Here is a 21456-nt window from a genome sequence, read left to right on the forward strand (position 1 = left end):
TTCGAAACAATTGAATTATTTTTATAAATAGTAAAATTCTTTGCAAGAATTCAATATTATTTTTAATACATTAATTTTAAAATTGAAAATATTTGAAAAGAAAAATTATAAAAAAGTAAACAACAAATAACTTCAAACTGCGAACACATTACCGGAATATATATTTTATTATTATTAATTAGAGTAATTAGAGGATAGAAATTTTAATAGAAAACATTTTTTTTTATTGAAAAAAAAAACGATCACAAGTTATATAATTCTTACCATATTTAAAATGTACAAACATTATCTATAGTTTTATTTGAATAATACGTTTTACGAATTAGGAATATTAAATTGTTTACTTCCTGATGGCGACTGATTTATTCAGTCCATCGATGCGTACAATGCTGATTTGTACAAACATAGTAAAGTCTCATTTCTTCTTCTGCTCTTCTTGTCTGGGCTTGGAAAAAAACAGCCTCTCGATGATTACATTTCGGACACGGATGTTCCTCAGTTCTTGGTAATGTAGGATCGGATATTACATCCGCTACAATATGAGTTAATTCGCTGGAAAAAAAAACCAAAAATAAGTTTACTTTCCATTTTCCCTGGTAAATTTTGAATATATGTAGAAAAAAGAATTCGATTTTCAAGTAAGTAATGAATGTAGTAAATAGTTTAATTTAATTTAATACAATTTTATTTATTATTTTGAATTGCATCATAAAACAAAATTGTAGTTTTGTTTTTTTTATTTTAATATCAAAGTCTAAATTGCAGGTGACTGGAAATTTGCTGATGGACATTTATTTACGTAAATATTTCATAGAACAGAAATAAATAGAAAAATTAGTTTAAGTTTTTAGAAATTATGTTATAATTATATTAGAAAGAAAAACTGTGATAAATTTATTTTGGTCCAGTTTCTTTCTACTTCTTCTTTTCTTCCAAAATGTAAAAAAATATATTGGCATACCTACTATTTCTTTTACTCAAAATTTTGTACAAATAAATATTCATTCATCCACATCACGATGAAATCACTTCATTAATCCCATTATTTTTCTTTTCTTTCAAAATTGAATTTTATTTTAAAATACTTTTTTTGCTATTAAATTTTAGAAATTATTTTATTAAAAAATAATTTTATTAACGCTGTGTCTATTTCGCCCGCAAACGGGCGAAATAAGAGTGATGAATTATTTCGCCCGTCATTAAAAATACGTAGGTAGGGGACAACTGGCGAAATAAGAGAGATGAATTATTTCGCCCGTCATGAAAAATTAGTAAGTAGGGGGGGAAACAGGCGAAATAAAAATAGTAAATTATTTCGCCCATCATGAAAAATAAGTAAAAATATGTAAAACGGGCGAAGTAGCAATGACACATTGCTTCGCCCGTTTTTGGTTTTTTAATTAATTTTAATGGGAAAAAGGTTAGCTTATCACTTGTATATTTTTGTGAAGATTGAATTAAAAACTTAAAAAGTTGTGAATTTTTATAATAATTCACAAAGTTTCTCTATTTATCAATATTTTTGGTGCTCATTAGTAATTTTCTACATAATATTTTATAAAATAAACTAGATTATGTATTTTAATATTTTTTCTACCTATCTATGTAGACTAAAAACATTAATTTTTAGAAAATTCTTATTATTTTTGTTCAAATCAGTTCAAAAGTATATTAACTCAGATTTGGAAAATAAGTTTTATGATACTATTTTTGAAAGAAAAATTTAGAAATAATTTTATTTTTTTTGATTTTGATTGACAAAAACATTTTTTTTAAAGAAAGTGTGAAAGTGTGAAATTCATTTTAAAACTTAAATAAAGAAACTGTACTTTTTTTAAAAATGAGCTACACATAATTATTTGAATTTGGTGTGAAGGTTACTAACCTGACTTGAACACACTTCTTTTCATTTCTGTCATTCACCTTAAAAATTTAAAATTTTTCAATGGTATTATAGGAATAACTATATAACGGGCGAAATAATTCATTGCTCTTATTTCGCCCGTTGTCCCCCACCTACGTATTTTTAGTGACGGGCGAAATAATTCACCACTCTTATTTCGCCCGTTTGCGGGCGAAATAGACACAGCGTTTTATTAAATCTTTGGAAGTAATTATTTCAAGAACATTTCGTAGTTTATTATTTAAAAATTTATAACAATGACAATAATCTAAAGATATGACGAAATAATTAAATTTAACGTAAATACTCACTCAATTTCGTGCATAATTTTGTTGACGTATATACAATTACTGCTGGCAAGTTGCTTCAAGTGACAATGTCGGCACTGTAAATTAAAAATATTAATCAATTTTCAAACAATTGGTATTATTTATTGTCTAAGCCGAGGTCTAGACAACTTTTAAAGTAAAACAATTGCAGAATGAAAAGAGTAAACAAGAGACGAATATGTTTATGTTGAAACTGTCATAAATCAAAGGCAAGTATAAATATTATAATTATTAATTATTTACAAAATTTCCACTTACAGCGTACATCAGAACTTTATTTTCCTTGTCTTCTTTGGGATATAACATATTATTACATTCTTGACAGAATTTTATTCCCACAAAACCTGGTCCATCATCATGGGTATCATAACCTGGCATTTTTGACATTTTTGTCTATTTAGCCTTAATTCCTTTTTGTTACAAAATTTCTCTAAATTTTAAATTACTCTCCAATCGTTATTAATTAATAAACTATTTTTTCTTTTACACTTTAAACTTAAATTTCGTAAATTAAAAAACAACGAAAACAACCCAACGTAAACTTAAAGCTTCGGTCACAGAATTAAGAGAGAGATAGATGCTTAAGGCGCAATCACCGTAAAAGCAACCGCTATATCCAACTTGAAATTACGAAAAAAGAAAATTAACATTAAAACTCTATTTTATTAAATAAAACAATTTAATTTGATTATAAACCAATTGGAAAATTAATTAAATGTAAAAATGCGACTCGTGTATGTAAATCGTAAACAAATTTCCTGCTCTGCCTGCCGGTAAGAGAGAAGAACCCATCAGTCGACCAATAGCGTTCGTTATTTCTCCTCATCCACCAATCAGAACCGTCGATAGTTGTCCACCAACTGCCATCAACAATCTCACTGGTCAATTCGATTTTAACAGAAATATTTATTTATAAATTTGCCATTTTTTGCAATAAATAAAAAAATTAAAAAAAAGAATTATCCAGTAATAAATGAATGAATTTTTCACATCATTTTTCTCACTAATATGTATTATTTGTTAAACAAATTAAAAATTAATAAAAATGTGTCTAGCATCTCCAGCAAGCACCATGGGTTTTTCATTTCTTATGAAAAGTATTCCAAAGAAAGGCGGGACAAGAAATAAGGAAACGTGAAATTTATTGATTTATTATAAAAGATAAAAATTAAATTTTATTCCATCATTTTCTAATGGGTGAATTATTCACTTTCTGTGATAAATAAAAAAACCGCGCAAGAAATAAATAAGAGAATAAAAAGAAAGTACGTATGTAAACAGTGTTCATGCGCGCGTCTTGACAAGCAACGCAAAGTGTTGGGAGTTTGTTGAAGGAAGACAGACGAAAAGAAGAAATTATCATTATAGAGTTGAAGAAGGACAGGGAGAGACGCTTATTTGTGAAATCAGGAAAAATTTGTAAGTACAAAAATATTAATTATAAATGGAATAGAAAAGAATTGTGTTTATTTTAAAAAAAGAATTCGGCATTTCGTTGAGGGTGAGCTCAGAAGGTGCGCTAGTGTTCCATTAAGCTACCCCCAACCTTACTACCCCCACCAGTTTGCTTGAGCTCCCCTAGCTAGTGTGCAAATCTCGGCGGATGCATGTTTTCTTAAGGGATTCTTCCCGAATTCGACGCGTGAATCTTTTAAGGACAAACGACGACACTACAATTGTGAGTTAAATCATTTAAGTTGTTACGAATTAAGTTGAATTTCATTTGAAGAAACAATGTGCGTAATGTACCGCGTCCGGAAATAACGACAAAAACGTGAAACTTGTGCTCAAGGCGTTCCTGGGGGGGTGATGGCCCTCATGCCGACAGCGTCTCCCACAAAGATTTCACCATTTTTCCAAATGACAGAAAAGCTTGAAATGTTAACGAATTTTTTTGCAATTTCACGCCTAACCTGTTTTTCGTTTGTGTATTTTGTGTGAAAACACACACGTGATTAAATTTCCACGCGAGATAGAATTTTTTTTTAAGTTTCTCACAAATAGCTTGTTGGTTTTTTTTTCGGGGGATCCAAACCTTTGTTGCCTCATTTGTTTTGTTGAAACGCTCATTTGGATGTTGTTATGGATTTTTCTAATATCGACACTCATATTCGAATCTCATTTCTTTTTTACCGTTAGAATAGAGAATTAAAGAACCGTTAACATTTATTTTGCTAGTTTGATGATTAAAATAGTTAAATAAAATTCGAATATCTAGATGGTTAATATAGCTTCGGGCGTGTTGGAATATTATTTCAAGTTATTTTATTTTTCATCAAGGCCCTGCAGCGTGACAGCCATGTTGTAAAGTTTTTTTGTGAATTACCTCTTTGCGTTAACCTTTCGTTAGTCTAAAATTACCGATGCCTTTATATTATTTTAACATATACACACGCATCGCTCGATATTTCCCGTGGGTTCGCAACATTTTTTTCTAACCGGTTTTTATTACGGTTTTTTTTTCTACTCGTAGGGTTTCTGATATTAGCGACGCTTATTGTTATAACTTTTTTTAGACCACCTCGTGGGTAAAATATTTTTCTAGTTAAAATTATTATTCTGAATATGTAATATGAAATCAAGAAATCTGATGAATTTATTTAGAAAATCTTTTTTTTTTTAATTTTTAATTTCTTTGGTTGAAAAATATCTTGTTTGAGAATATTAATTAAATAAGAGATTATTCGAAACGGTTGACTATGATAAAGACAATTTTCAATAGACATTGTAATAATAGTAAATTTGTTGATATGAATTGAATATTGTGAAATGAATTTGATATGAGTTTAACAAATAAGTAATCTTATCAATTCACTAAATCTCTAATCTTATCATCTAGATGGTGAACTGCGCTGTTATAAACTATTTAAACAACTTATTCTGCAAAATTATTTTTTTAATAATTTAGATTTTAGTTTCAAAGTATAGTTGGACATTTTTCACAACAGTAAACGAAACTCGACGAACTCGAAACGTATTAATTTAATTCTCCTATTTTCTATTTATAATAATTCTATATTTATAATTATAACAAATATTTTAATTATTCTGTATTTTTAATGTTATATTAATTTTATTTTTGTATTCTATTTTATTAATTCTGTTTTTATATCTTTAGTTTTTTATTTTACAATTATTTTAAGTTCGTATTTTTCATTTTATTTTTAATTTCATATTTCAATTTTATTTTTATATTTTAATTTTATTTTTGTTTTATTTTTATATTTTAATTTTAGTTTTATATTTTAATTTTATTTTTATATTTTAATTTTATTTTTATATTTTACTTTTATTTTTATATTTTAATTTTTTAATGTTATTTTTAATTTTAATTTATATTTTTGTATTTGAATTGGAATAGTTTTTGAAAATAAATGTTTTATTTTGACCTTTCTTTTTTGCAGTGTTTCAACAGGTGTAGCTTCTGCCTTGATTGATAGTCGATAGAAAAAGAAGGAAAGGAAAATAATAATAATAATAAAAAGGGGAAATGGATTCTGGAAGTAGTTTACCTACACCGGAAGGTTATCCGGGTGGTGAGCGACAACAATTTTGTGTGTCATGGAACTCGTATCAGTCAAATATGCACAATGCATTTCCAAAATTGTTGAGTTCCGAACAATTTGTTGACGTTACATTGGCCTGCGATGGTGGTTCGATAAAATGTCACAAAGTTGTTTTATCGGCGTGTAGCGATTATTTGGAGCGTCTTCTGCTCGAAATCCCCTGTACTCATCCCATCATTTTTCTGAGGGATATGCGTATGTGGGAACTTCAGGCACTCGTCGAATTTATGTATCGCGGCGAAGTTTACGTCGAGAAACAACAAATCAGCACTTTGATGCAAGCTGCCGAAGCTCTTCAGGTAATTTTCCCTTTTTTTCCCAAATATTTTCCAGTATTTTAATCAAAATTTAAGAATTTAAGAAAATTTATTAATTCTCATAATTTTCAGCGAGAGAAATTTAGTAAAATTAAATTTTTGAAAGAAAAATATAATTAAAAAAAATTGTTTGGAATTTAGAGTTTGGAGAGAAATTAAGAGAAATTTTTGTAGATAGTAAATATTAATGTTTGTTTTTTGAATTTAGGTTCGAGGATTATCAAGTCAGGGACGAGACAGTGCATTGAATGAGACATTAAATTCACAAATTGGAACATCATCGGTGTCGCCAATTGAAATGTCACCGCAAAAAGCGGACGACGCTTGTTCGTATAAGGGCGATGAGACATCGTCTCACGATGATGCGAATAGCACAAGCTATATGGAAACATCGACAAATATTGGTTCAAGTGTTGTAGATTCACCACAGCTCTCTATGTCAACGCCAACTGCTGGACCTCAACAAACACCACTTACAACACCAAATTATTTAAATTCCGATCACGCCGAGGCATTACAACATTTGGAAAAAGCTCTAAACGCTTGCGAAGCAACATTGACTGAAACAACTGGAATGGTGAAAATGGAACCGGACGAACAATTCTCACAGCAGGACAAACCATATTCAATTAGTATGGTACCCAGTAACTGTAGTCCCGGTAGTCCTTTTCCCGCTATAGAAGGTAAGATTATTATCTCCTTAATCACCATTTTTTTAAATTTTATTTCTTTCAATTTTCATCTTTTTTTATTTTTTTCCATCTCTGTTTTTCTATTACCATTTTTCTTTTGAAAGACTTTGTTTTTTCCTTTTTCTCTATGTTCTTTTTACATTTTCCATTTTATCCTTTTTGTTTATTTTTCTATTTTTTATGGCAAAAAAAAATAAAAATAAAGATTTTCCTAGAATTCGAAAATGAGTTTTGCAATTTTTTCTAGAAAATCAAGAGATTTCTTATTTCTTATTTGTTTGAAATCGGAAATTTATTAATGAAAAACTTCTAGTTTTAATAAATTAGTTTTGCTAAATAAAAATTCTAAGCAAAAAAGTACACGGTGAAAAATATAAAGTAACTTTTTACTACTTTTATAGCAAAATATTTCTGGTTAGGTATTTTTGGTAATTTTTACTACTTTCGGAGTAAATTTTGCTACGTAATAAATTACGTTCAAAGAACATATTTGTAAAAAATGAATAAAATTTACTTTCGGAGTAAATTTTGCTACGTTCGAAGTAAATTTTACTACGTTCAAAAAACATATTTGTAAAAAATGAGTAAAATTTACTCCTAAAGTAGTAAAATTGACTAGAAATGCTTTACCAGAAATGTTTTACTATAAAAGTAGTAAAAGTTACTTTATATTTTTCTCCGTGTATAAAATAGAAATAAATAAAGAAAATAACTCAAAAAAAAGTATAAAATAAATAAAAGTACTAGAAAAATATATAAAATAGAAATGAAAAAATTACTCAAAAATAGTAGGTATAAAATAAAAATAAATAAAAATACTAGAAAAAATCATAAAATAGAAATAAATGGAAAAAATTACACAAAAAAAAGTAAAAAGTATAAAATAAAAATACCAAAAAAATATAGAATAGAAATAAGTAAATAAAAAATTACTAAAAAAACAGTAAAAAGTATAAAATAAAAAGAAAATAAAAATAGGAAAATTAAGTAAAAGAAAATATTAATTTATCCAAACGACTTTGTTTTTGAAAATATTGCAAAATTCAATAGAAATTTCACTAACACACAAAATGGCTCGATTGTTTGTAACTGCTTATAAACAAGGATATGGAAATAAATAAATTTTATTACTCGCAGTATATTTTGGAAATATAAATATAAATATTCCTCTGCAAATTGTAAATTTAAAATTGAATGGGTAATACATTTGCAAGAATATATACATACTTTTCAAACATATAGAAATAGAAACTATTTTTATTGAGATTCTCGTTTTTCATACACATATAAATTTTATCTTTTGATGAGCTCTCTGTTGCTTTTGGGAAATTTTTCGTATTGAAAATTTTAAACAATTGACATATTTCGAACAGTGCCAGATGTTTTTATTTAAAACTCGTTTCATTTTGAGGGAAAAACTAGTAATTTATTGAAATACGGTGATTGGGCTCTCTTTCTCTTTACCTGCCTTGAAGATTTTATAAATGGACAATAAAATTTTTCAAGTATTAACTTTTATTCTTTAGAGAAAATAGTATCACAGCTGGATTTATCTATTATGTTTAATATTCACTTGCCCTTTTTTTTCTTACCTGGTTAGGGGGCGGCGCGGCTTTGTATAAACATTTTTGTAAAAGGTAATTTTCCTTTTTGGATTTTAGTGAAAAATTTCTTTTATTTAACAATAGAGACAGACATGAGAGTGTCGAGACATTTCTTTATTTATTTAAAAGAGATATTTTTCTTTCTCATTGCTTTTTAATTGATTTTTTGGTATTTATTTTAGATCAAGAACAAGAATAAAAAGGGAAAAAATTTCACCTAAAAATTTGTAACATTTAGTAAATTAAGTAATTTATTATTTAATTTAATTTAATAATGGAACAAATTTTTTCTAAAAAGAAATTCGATATTCGATGAAACGAAAACGAGAGAAAAGAATAAAATTCTGTTAATAAGTTTCTTTTCTTGAATTAGAAATAAATGTTTGAAATTGTTTCTAAATTGTGGCACAAATAATTCGATACTTTGGTAACCGGAAATTTGTGTGAATGTATAAGTTTTTATTAATCAATGTGTTAGTTTTAAGATATACAACAAAGGCGAACGAAAGAAAAAGGGAGGGGTTTTGAAGGTCGCCTTCATTTGCCTTCATCATCTTCTTCTACTTCTTCTTCTTCATTCTTTCTTTCTTTCTTTCTTTCTTTTCTTTGTTCTTAAAGTTTAGAGCGGATTTTTTCTCTTTTCTTTTTTTTCAAATATAAAAAAACCGTTACAACACACCATTTGTCGAAAAAGTTGTTGTTAGATACACAATTTTATCATTTTGAAATAGAATTATTTTAATTATACTTAAATATTTCTCAGAGCATTAAAATTTAATCATTAAGACTTTTGACTATTTGAGGTAGAATTTCGTGTGTGAGGCCTTTCACCTCTTTTTGTTGGAAAAAGAATTATTCTCAGGAAATCCTTCATGTTTCTTTATTAATTTATTTTATTACTTTTCTATTTTCAAATTTAAAATTTTGTCTAAGTTTAAAAAAAAAAATTTATATTAATTTTTTATTTTATTTTCTATTTAAAGATAATTAAATTTAATTGTATATTTTGAAAATTATTAACTTTAATTATATTTTAAAAATATTATTAACTGATCAAAAAAAAATTACTAATTGGATATTTGATTAGAAATTAATAATTAAATGGAAAATTTTTAAATAATTTTTTTGTGTTTCTATAAATTGTTCGAATGTTAAATGAAGAGAATAAGAAATACCTTAATTTTTTTTTTATTTTAAGGTGGTATGGATTCTCATTAATAAACATGAAATAGAAGAATATCACTAACTATATAAGTTGACCTCATTAAAAAAAATCTGAAAATTTATACATTTGATTATATATTTAATGAATTTTAATTGGAAAAAAATAAATTTGGGTTTATTTAACATTTTTTTATTAGATATTTTTTTATATATATTTGTTACTTTTCTCAAGTATTTTTTCGATTTTATTTATTTTAAAATACTTTTCTTATTCTTGTTCTTCCTCCTTTTCTTTTTTCTTCTTCTTCAAATTTAATCTACAAATCAAAAATTTGTAAAAAAGAAATTTCGGTTCTAGATGATTAAATTAATTAATTTCGATATCAAAGAATTTAGAGTAAAATTACAGAATTTTTATTTTCGATTATAAACTTCAGTTTTTCAATTCAATTATTTTCGTAAATAATGAAATTCTTCACTGAAATTCAATTATTTTCAATAATTTTAATAAAACTTTTTGCAAGAATCAATTATTTTTGTAAATAATAAAATTCTTTAAAGGAAAATTATTTTGCAATTTTTTTGTTAGAATTCCTTGAATAAATTAAATTATTTTAAATAATTGTGATAAAATTTTGAAAAGAATTTATTTAATTTCCAAAAATTGTAATAAAATTCAATAATAAAAATGTTTAATTTCAATTGTTTTAAGAAACTCAATTATTTGAAAAACTTGAAAGAAATTCATCATAAAATTCGATTAGATTCAAAATTCCCATTTAAAAAATTATCAAAGAAACTCCATCATTTTAAAGAAATTCAAAGAAATTTATCCAAAGAAATTAATTAATATTTTCAATAATTATTTTAACAAAATTCTTTGCAAGAATTTAATTATTTTCATAAATAATAAAATTCTACGAAAGAATTCAATTATTTTCAAATTTTTTGATAAAATTCTTTGCAAGAATTTCAATTATTTTCATGAATAATAAATTTATTCGCAAGAATTCAATTATTTTCACAAATAATAAAATTCTTCCAAGGAATTCAATTATTTTTACAAATAATAAAATTTTTCCAAGGAATTCAATTCATTTCGTGAATAATAAAATTCTATGCAAAAATTCAATTATTTTCATGAATAATAAAATTATTCGCAAGAATTCAATTATTTTCACAAATAATGAAATTCTTCCAAGGAATTCAATTCATTTCGTGAATAATAAAATTCTTTGCAAGAATTCAATTATTTTCACAAATAATAAAATTCTTTACAAGAATTCAATTATTTTCACAAATAATAAAATTCTTCCAAGGAATTCAATTATTTTCATAAATAATAAATTTTTCAAAACAATTCAATAAAATTTCTTGCAAAGATTCAATTGATTTTCAATACATTAATTTTGAAATTGGAAACATTTAAAAAGAAAAATTTATTTGAAACTTGAAAAATTTATCAAAACTTGTGGATCATATTTTTTGAATATTCATATTTTTATTTGTTTGCGGATTTAATCTTTTTCTACACCTTTTATTTTCATTTCTCTAATTTTCCCATTTCTTTTTCTCTATTTTTAGTTCATTTTCGTTCTTTTTCTTTTTCTTATCGTTTTCTTTTCTTCTATTTTTCTTTCATTTTTTCCCACTGATTTGTTTTTTTTTCTTTGATGCCCCGCAAAAATGGAAGACTAACAAAATTGAAATGTTTTCAGGCTATCAAAGACGACAACGGCGATCGGAAGAGGAATTGAAACAGGCATCTGATATGGTGGCACGCGGAATGACATTTCAAGTAGCATCTGAAAAATATAAAATTCCAATAAGTACCATTCGATTTTATATGGTAAGAAAAGGAATTCTGCAGAGGCGAAAAAGAGGACGCGGTGCGGGCGCAACTGGAATGAATAGTCAGCCAAGCAGTCCAGCGAGTCCACCTTATCACATGATGAATTTCCGCTTACCGGAGAGCCTAAACTCCAGCCTACAGTAGTTTTATGCGCCAGTAGTAAGTTTCTAGACTTGAGTTACAGTCGAACAAATTGAATGTTTGTCGCTAATTTAGAGCTGTTTTAGACTTGAAATTTCCCTCAACCCACACTTTTACTTCACCCTTCCCCCCCTCAGAATTTGGCTTTCAAAAAATTGATTTTTTTTTCTAAAAAAAAAAAGAATTGCCAAAAACTGCAAAAAAAAAAAGATAAACGAAAGCAAAAGAATTCGTATTGATACGAAAGAAAAAAATTTATTAAATTTCATTATTTGCTTCATCGGTTGTCTTTAAACAGCTCTATCATCACGTGTAAATAAATCTTATAATGAAATGATGATTTAAAAAAAAAAGAGGAAAAAAATACACACACAACATGGGACGAACAATCTTGCAATCGATCTCAGCTTACGAGCTCGTTAAATCCGAAATACCGATGATTTTTTACCCCCCCCCCGTCCCCCCTCGTTTGTCCCCTTCGCCCCAAACCCCTAATTTTCCCGAATTTTTAAGACTATATATAATATAATTTACGTTACCGCGAACGACGATTAATTATTTACTTATATATTATATATATATATCTACCCGCATAACTTTTTTTACCTTGTTTTTATTTATGTACGCTGCCTAGATAAGTTTAATTTTTTTGATATAGCGAGCATTGCTTCTCATGTTGTGATTTTTTTTTTTTTTGTTGCGAGTAACAGAGCGAAAGAGAGAATTAATGTGGTTGATTTTAGATGATTCTTTATTTAGTAAAATCTCAGCGACTCAAAAAATTTTTGAGTCAGAAATATTTTGGACAAATTTTTTTTTTTTTTTTTTTTTTTTTTGTTTTATTTTTACGTTTTTAATCAACCTGACTTTCCATGACTAGGGTTCCCGATAAATTCGTGACCTTTTTTTTCCGTTTTTCATAAAGAAATTTAAAAAAAAAAAATTAAAAAAAAAATATAGAACGAAATAAAAAAAAATAGTCTGCCTAGATAAAGCATTTTATTACTTTTACTTTCGTAGTTAATCTTTTTTAAAAGAAAACAAGAGAGAGAGAGAGAGAAAAAAAATGGAATGCATTGTATTGAGCATTCGTTTATTATTGCGAGAAAATGAAAAATAAATTTCATTGCTGCAGATGATTTATAGGGAGCACTGCAGTAAAAAAAATTCCTTTTTTTTCGAGGCAAACGTCAATTTATATATTTATATATATATAATAAATACATATATATAAAAGGCGTGTTGTACTACGATGTTCTTTATTTACGAACGGGTATAATTATAATAATCCCCCCCTCTCCCCTCGTTTTTTGGTCTAAAAAAAAAAGTAATCATGTTTTTGTGTAGAAAAAGTTCGACATATAACTGTGGGGTTTTTTTTTATATACAAAAAAAAAGAAAAAAAGAAAAAAAAATTGTAAGCGAAAGAGAAAAAAATCACTTGCCGCAATATAATCGAGTAACGCTTTAGGAGTTACACAACCCCCCCTCAAAAAAAACCACCGCCTCCCCCCCGAAACTCCCTTTTATTATAATACAAATATTTTTGTAGACAATGCAAAAGGGAAAGTGAATTTTTTTTTTCTTTGCCTTTTTATTTACGTTAAAGAGAAAAAAAAGAAAACTTTACCCTTAGCTTTGTTAGGCATCACATGAGACTACAAATTACGATGTATCTAGAGTAATAATAACAATGCTTTTAACATGTTAGTGTACAAAAAAAAATAATAATAATATTAATATGAAGTAATGAAAAACAAGTCTGTAAACAAAAAAAACGTAGAGATTTGCCACTTTTTAGGAAAATAAGAGGAGAGGAAATAAAAAAAAATGAAAAAAAAGCACTTTTATTTTCTTCGAAAGTGGTTCTGCCTTTTCAAAGAATTCTCATAACATGACAGCAGTGGCGTACGATGTATTGCCTTTGTTAAATAGCATTCAGATGAAGCCATATTTTTCCATTTAATGCAATAAACGAGCAGTGAACACTTAAAAAAAAAAGAAAATAAAAATAAAAGCATAGCCTCGAAAGAGTGCCTAAACATTGTTATTAATAGTTGATAATAATCAATATTATTATTATTGATAATTATGACAATGATAATATTCGTAAACTTGTTAAGATTACCGTCTTTTCGTTAATAGTAATTTTTAGAATCAGGTACATTTTTTTTTAAGTATTTTAATACCGTTACATTTGTAGTTTATAATTAAATGTAATTTCGCTCGTAGTCAGTGGCATTATTTTTGTAGTTTTGGGATTGTTCTCTTATTTCCTTTTTTTATATTCATATTTTTAGAAACAATTTTTATAACCATTCAGATTTTTTACTTTTTTTGTTTCTTTTCCGAATTTTTTTTACTTATTTTCGATTTTTTTTCTCTTAAAAAATAGGTTGATAAAAGAAAAGAGATTTTCTAAATAGCATTTGAGTAGTAAATATCTAATTTGTTTTTTTATAAATATAAATTGTGAGAGAATTATTTTTTAGACATTTACACGTGTATTTTGATATTTAGAAAACAATTTTTTGATACTTTATTATAATTAAAAAGTTAGTCTTAATGATCCAAAGTAATGAAATTTAATTCCAAATTGTAAATTGTAATTTTTAGAATTTTTTTCGTGTACATAAAATAATTGTTGGGATAGATTTACAATTTATTTTGTTAGACTCTTTAAATAGCATAATAACCTAATAATGTAATTAAATCAAAATTAGTTTTATAATCAAATATTAAATAGTAATTCGATGTAATTTTTTTTATTCTCTAATATGAAAATTAAATTTTCAATCACTAAAATTTCATTTTCAATAAATAACGATTTTTCGTATCGTTATTTTTTTATTATTAAATTTACAAGAATCAATTTTTCATGATATTCACTTTTCTTTGTTTCGGAAAGAATTGAAAATTTGGAGAAAAAAAATTGTTAATTTTCTACAAGTGAATAAATTGAAGCAAAGAAATTATGAATCGGGTAATTTTTTAAATTACGAACTAAAAAATTCGAGAAATTGAAAAATTGATTAACGTCAAAATCAAATGATTATTTGATATTTAAAAGAAAATAGAATTTCTTTTTTTCAATTAAAATATTAAGATCAAAATATCAAAAGTGATTTAAAATTTTTAATTTTTGCATAAAAGGGAAAAAATTGAAAAAAAAGTTGAAGCATGATTAAAATAGAAGTTGAAACTTTTTATGATTAAATTATGGAAAAAAAAATCAGAAAAAATAAATATTTAATGATGAAAAATCATTTTGTAAACTTTGTTATTTAAATTTTGATTTGCAATTTATACGCGTTATTTTTATTGTTAAATTTTCGAGTGATTAAAAACAATTGTGTTATTTTTTGAAGAAATGTTTATTTTTTAATATATTAGTATCTAATTTCTTTTATTGTAAACATTTTTCGAAATGAAAGTTTTTAGCTACTAGCAGTTTCTTCAAAAAACTGAAAATAAAAATAATAATTTTAAGCGATGAAAATCAGAAATATTTCAAAGAAAAAAAATGAAAAGGAAAATCAAAAAAAAAAGAAAAGAAAAGGGGAAAGGAAATTAAATTATTTCCCGAACGCTATTCGAAAATCTCTTTTTAAATGAATTTCAAAAATTAATTTTCCGTTCTTTATAATAATAGTATTGTAAGAAAATGAATTTAAAAAATATCTCGTTTCAAAATTAATCAAATTTTAGTTACAAAATTAATCGATTTATTTAAATTCTCCGGCGAAATTTACAAAAATTTCCTTTCCGGAGAATTTCTTTTCTGGAAAATTTAATTTCTAGAATTTTTGGGAAAATGTCATTTCTTGAAAAATTCTTTTCTAGAAAATTTCTCTTCTCGGAAATTTGTTTTTTGGAAAATTTCTTTTCAAGAAAAGTTCTTTTCAAAAGAATTAAAAAAAGATTTATAAAAATAATAAATTTATTTTAAAAGAAACTGAAAATTTTGCAAAAGGTAAAAATTTATTTTCAAAGAAAGAAAATTAAATTTTGCAAAATAAATATTTTAATTTAGTTGAAATGAACTTTTATTTTGATAATTTAATTCAGTCGTGTTCTGTAAATATCAAATCAAATATTTATCGCAATAATAAATTTTGAAAAATAATCAACAAAAAAACAATAATGAATACAATAAAATGAAAATGAAAAAAAGAAAACAATTAAAACATAAGAAAAGTAGTAACAATCCCACTGTTATATAGTCGATTACCAAAATCGAGAGCACAGTTTATTTCTTTTATGAGAAACATTTTTTTTTTACTTTTTTTCACGTTCTTTTTTCTTTTTTTCTACTTTTTATTTATTGCTACGTATAAAATAATTTTTTACTTCGCTAGAAATCCAACGATCTCCCCCCCACGTGACAATGTATTTAAACAAAGGCACTCTTTCGATTATTATTATAATAAATATGCTCATTTTTAAGATATAAATCATTGTTCAAAGAGTTCCAGTTGACAAAGGTTTTATACAGATCTATATCTAAACCAGTATTTCAAACCAATGAAAAGTAATTAGTTTTCTAATAACAAAAGAAAAAAAAAAGAAAATAAGAAAAAACAGTGCGTCGTTTTATGTGACTTTTAGCAGAGTGCTTAAAAGCCAGTAATGCTCAGCGTATCTAACGTTATATTTTTAGTGAAACTCCGTGTCATACTCATTGTGTATTATAAAAAAAAATAATTGTATTTGCAGCGTGTAACGAGAAAAAAAACCAACAATCAAAGATACGAATGAAGGATACTTAAATAACTAATGAAAAAAAAACTATGTTAGCCACTTTTAGCAGTATGTAAGTTAGCCACTTCGAGGCAGATCGTATTTAATTTCACAATCGCTCTTTGTCATCCATTTATAAAAAAAACCCTCTCCATCATTACATAAATATATATATTTTTTTTTAATTACGTTGGTATTATTATTTGTAGATATATTTTTTTTTACTGTGTAAAATAGACAAAAAAAAAGAAAAAGGGAAACGAAACGAAACGAACTTTGAAATTTGGAAATTTCACTTTTCAATTTTCATCTTTTTAAAGAGAAAATAAATTTTTAAAACTTGAAAAAAGAAATTACTTGAATTACTCGAAATAGTAGTTTTAATCCCAAAATAATTTCAAGTTTGTAAAGAAGGGAAAAAATTTTACTTTTGTAATTATTTTCACAGATTATTAGGTTCTTTTTTTTAAGCTTAGATGACGATTAAGAGAATTGTACATTGATCTGAGTTATGTCTATTTTTTAAAATAGATATACGTCTGCAGTATTTTTGTGTGAGGAAAAAAAAATGAAATTGATTTGTTTTTTTTTTAAATATAGTTCGAAGAAACAATAATTATTTCCCATGTTGGGAAATTATTGTCTATTATAATTATTAATCGAGAGAAAGAGAGAGAGAGAGAGAGAAAGAAACGGAACTTCCAGCATTTTTTGCGAGAGAAAAAAAAACATTTTTTGTATGAAGCGAAAATGTTTTTAAAATGTTTTTTTTAAAAGCGCTTATTTTTCGAAAAGTGGCTCGACTATAGACTTTTGAAAACAATAGATACATTTTTGTAGTTCGATACAAAACAACTCGCAGGATTTTGAAAAAAAAGTACCCTTTTTTTGGACACATCAGTGTGTTTGTATATATAAAGGGTATGAAAAAAAAAGAGCGGAGTGTTTGTAACTATAGTTAGTCATTAATCTTGCGATAGTGATCAAGCAATTAAATTTTCATTTCTTTTTTTTTGAATTAATCAAAAAAAAAAAATTTTTTTCTTTTTTGGCATTAATCCGCCAGTTACCAAAATGAAAATCATTTCATGTCCAGCGAAATATTTAAAAGCGCTAAATGTTGGGCGTGAATATTGTATAAATATAGAAAACATAAAAAAAATCTGCAAAAGCGAGGAAGTTGAAAAAAATAAAATAAAAAACTGCGTATTTGTAGAAAGAAATATTCACTATTGCATTGCCTTAATCGGTAGATCATTCCACGAGTTTGGTATAAACGTCGTAAACAGAAAAAAAATCATATTGTAAACGTGAAAAAAAACCCCCGAGAGAAGTAATATTTGGCGAAAAAAAAAATGAATACTTCTCTTGACTTGCCTCGCGCAATCGGCGCAAAACCGATCTGAAAAAAAAGAGAGAAAGAGAGCGAGCGAGAGAAAGAGAGAAAGAGAGAGAGAGAAAGTTGAGAGAAAGAGATATTTGGCCCGTCATTATAAATGGACATTGTTTACAGTTGACAATTTTAAAATTTATCAGCGATGTGTTCCTTGACTGCAACAATAAAAGAACTACAATAGAAATTTAAAAATGAAAAAAAAATAAAATAAACAAAGCCGACTTTGCATCTCCACGAAATCCAAGTATTTTTGTTTAATTAGGAAGTAAGAAGTGTTTTAAGAGTATGTTACTTTAAGATGTGTCAGTAAAGCATGCTTATAGGTAGAAACTTAGAGTAATGCTATAACAATAATTATATTATAATTAACATTAATTACAGATATAAGGCATTTAACAAAATGCAAAGTATTTCTTAATAAAAGTACGTTTAAAAGAAATTGAACTTTTATTTTAGTGTGGGGAGTTCATTACGATTTTTTCACCAAATATTTTTTTTGTATTTTTTGTTCAAAAAGAAGAAATTTCGTTTTTTTTTACCAAATAGTTTTTTGTACTTTTTGTTAAGAAAGAAGAAATTTCGTTTTTTTCACCAAATAGTTTTTTTTGTTAAGAAAGAAGAAATTTCGTTTTTTTTTTTGTTAAAAAAGAAGAAATTTCGATTTTTTTCACCAAATAATTTTTTTGTTAAGAAATTTTCTCTTTTAATAATTAATTTAATTAATTATTTATCTCTTACTCATCTTTTTTGATTAAATTAAATAATTAAATAGTCAAAAATTGAACTAAAACGTTTTTCTTTTTATTTCAGGTCTAAATTTGTCAGTTCGGAATTTTCAAACCGAAATAAATTTTTAATTTTCTTTTTCAATAATTTTTTTTAATAATTAAAAAGTGAAAAATTGAATTAATAAGTAATTTTATTTTATTTCAGGTCCAAATGTGACTTTTCAGGATTTTACTGATTTTATTTTCTATTTGTATTACAGAAAACAGTTTTTGAAATTTAATTTACAAATAATTATTGATTTTGCTATTTTCTATTTTTTCAAATCGAAAGAAATTTGTAATTTTCTCTTATAATCATTAATTTAGTTAATTAATAATCTCTTAATAATGTTTTTTTGATAATTAAATAGTTAAAAATTGAACAAAAACGATTTTTCTTTTTTTTTTCAGGGCCAAATGCGACTGATTAGGATTTTATTTGTTTTAAATCGAAAGAAATTTGTAATTTTCAAAAATTGAGCTAAAACGTTTTTCTTTTTATTTCAGGTCCAAATGTATTGGATTCTTTGGGATTTTACGGATTTTATTTCTTTCTTTGTATTAAATAAAATAGGAAAATTGTCTTTGAGATTTAATTTTAAACAATAAATAATTTTCCTACTTCTATTTCTGTCGAATCGTAAGAAATTTTTAATTTTTTTTAAGTAAAAAGTGAAAAAATTGTACTAATATTTTTTTTCTATTTCAGGTCCAAATATGACCGTCTTCAAGATTTTACGAATTTTCTTTTCTCTTCATATTTACTTATTTTATAATTTTTTTTACAATTTACAAAAAAACATTTTTTTAAATAAAATTGTAAATTGATGTAAATTTTTTTTTCTGCTAATTTGATTTTTTTAGATGAATCTGCGTCGAGAGGTTTTTTTTCTGTCAAGTACGTGAAAAATAATGATGAATTTTCAATGAAGAAACATTGTAAGTAATGATTTATTCTTTTTGCTATTTTATTTTTCGTTCATAAATTTTTAATTTTAATTTTTAATTTTGTTTTTTGTAATTTTTTTTAAATATTCACAAAGTAAAAATTTTACTAATACGTTTTTCTTTTGATTTCAGGTCCAAATACGACTGTTCAGTCTTTTACGAATTTTATTTTTCCCTTCGTCCCAGAGAAAACAGTTTTTGAAATTTAATTATAAATAGTATGATAATTTTGCTATTTTATTTTTTTTTCAAATCGAAATAAATTAACTAATTTTCTCTTTTAATAATTTTTTTAATAATAAGAAAAAATGAGAAATTGTACTTAGAGAAAACATTTTTTTTCGATAACAATATTATAAAATAGTGTAAAAAATGTTCATTTACTAATTTATTTTTCCTTTTTGTCTAGATGCATCTGCGCTGAAGAGGATTTTCTTTTCTTCCCAAAAATATTAATGGATAAAAAAATGCGCCGAAGAAGATTTTCTTTTCTTCCCAAAAATATTGATGCGGATAAAAAAAAGACGGATAGAAAAATAATGATTGATGAAAAAATAACGACGGATAAAAAAGTAAAGATGGATAAAAAATAACGACTGTTAAAAAATTAAGGATGGATAAAAAAAATTACGACGGATAAAAAATAATAACAACCATGAATTTTCAATGAAGAAAACGCAGTATAAATCCTCAAAAATGATTTATTCTTTTGTTGAATAGAAACAATAAGGAAGTTTTCATTTCGTACATGTTTTTTCTGTTTTCCTCGAGACGAAGAGAGTGGAAAATGCAAAATGTGTGTAAATTGTAAAATATAAAATATGGTTTTTCGAAGCACGCGAAGAAGATGAAAGGAGGAGAAAAAGCATAAATTGTCGACCTTGAGGACCTTGAAAAGCTTTGAGAATATAATCTGCGATCATCGGACTTTGGCCTCGTTACCACGTGTTCGCTTCTCTTCTTTTTGAACATAATGTGCTCATCAAAATTGCGTTCAAATATAACTTAATATATTTATGGACGAGAAATTTTATATATATATATAATTTTAGCACGTTTTTAGAGAAGATGGACAAAGAGAGACGGAGAATGAGAGAGATGGAGAGGGAGACTTGATTTTACAATTAATAACTTTGCCAAGTGATTTTCTGCTTTTTTTGCAAAGGTACTTTTTTATTATTCTTTCTTTCTTTTTTATTTTTAACTTTTCTTAACTTTTTTTTAAACTTTCTTTTATTTATTTCGTTTTTTCTTTCTTTCTTTCTTTTTATTTTATTCGTTTTACTTTCTTTCTTCTATTTTATTCGTTTTTCTTTTCTTTCTCCTATTTTATTCGTTTTTATTTTCTTCTGTTTCTTATTTTTTCCAGACGAATGGTTTTTTTATTTATAAAATTTTGTTAACCGCTTCTTGTTTTTTTTCTTCTTTTTCTATTTTTTTGTAATTCACGAAATTTTTTATTAGATATTTTTTGCTTTTTCTTTCCCTTTTCTTTCTTTGTTTTTTACTTTTTGTGAACTACGAAAATTCGTTAAATGTTTAATTTCTTTTTTCTCTTATTTTTACTTTTTCGTTATTACAAACTACGAAAATTCGTTAAATATTTATTTCTGATTTTTTCTTTCGAAAATTCGTTCAATGTTCCTCTCTTTTCTTTTATTTTTACCTTTTTTCCTTTTACCAACTACGAAAAATTTTAATTTAATTGTTAAATTTTTATTTCGATTTTCTTCTCATTTTCTTTTTGCGAATTACGAAAATTCGATAAATTCTAAATCAAAAACGAAAAAAAAGGCCTTTTCTTTTTAATTTGGAAAAATTTATTAATCATTTCTTGCTTTTTCTTTCTTTTTTTCCTTTTCTTCTTTGCTTCTTGGAATATTTTCTTTTTTGCAAAATAGTCAATAAGTTAAGAAAGAAATTTTAATTATTAAGCTAGTAATTTTTTTCGTATTGCTTTTTTTCTGCTTGCTTCATTTTTTTCAGCCCCTGGAAGAAACCCTGTCTCACTGATTGTTTTTTGATTGCCATCTGCGA

At 25.4% G+C, this 21456-nt stretch overlaps 2 protein-coding genes across 3 annotated transcripts; one reads left to right on the plus strand and one right to left on the minus strand.

The window, feature by feature from the left end:
* Nucleotides 1-201: 201 nt before the first annotated feature.
* On the minus strand, nt 202-2807 carry LOC122507164 (DNA-directed RNA polymerase II subunit RPB9). Its single transcript, XM_043619735.1, has 3 exons — nt 2491-2807; nt 2215-2288; nt 202-552 (listed from the first exon to the last, which is right to left on the minus strand). Exons 1-3 carry the CDS (start codon nt 2617-2619, stop codon nt 363-365), a joined length of 393 nt encoding a protein of 130 aa, XP_043475670.1. The 5' UTR covers nt 2620-2807; the 3' UTR covers nt 202-362.
* Nucleotides 2808-3318: 511 nt separating this feature from the next.
* LOC122507163 (broad-complex core protein isoforms 1/2/3/4/5-like) lies at nt 3319-13635 on the plus strand. Of its 2 annotated transcripts, none has more exons than XM_043619734.1 (4): nt 3319-3651; nt 5637-6097; nt 6324-6798; nt 11294-13635. In XM_043619734.1, the coding sequence occupies exons 2-4, from the start codon at nt 5723-5725 to the stop codon at nt 11569-11571; spliced, it is 1128 nt and encodes a 375-aa protein (XP_043475669.1). In that variant the 5' UTR covers nt 3319-3651; nt 5637-5722; the 3' UTR covers nt 11572-13635. The 2 variants fall into 2 exon arrangements, with proteins under 2 accessions (XP_043475669.1, XP_043475668.1); XM_043619733.1 differs by lacking the exon at nt 3319-3651 and adding an exon at nt 3760-3910.
* The last annotated feature ends 7821 nt before the right edge of the window (nt 13636-21456 follow it).

The sequence above is a fragment of the Leptopilina heterotoma genome, unplaced genomic scaffold, assembly GCF_015476425.1.
Source record: "Leptopilina heterotoma isolate Lh14 unplaced genomic scaffold, ASM1547642v1 Lhet_45, whole genome shotgun sequence".
Classification (NCBI taxonomy): Eukaryota; Metazoa; Arthropoda; class Insecta; order Hymenoptera; family Figitidae; genus Leptopilina; species Leptopilina heterotoma.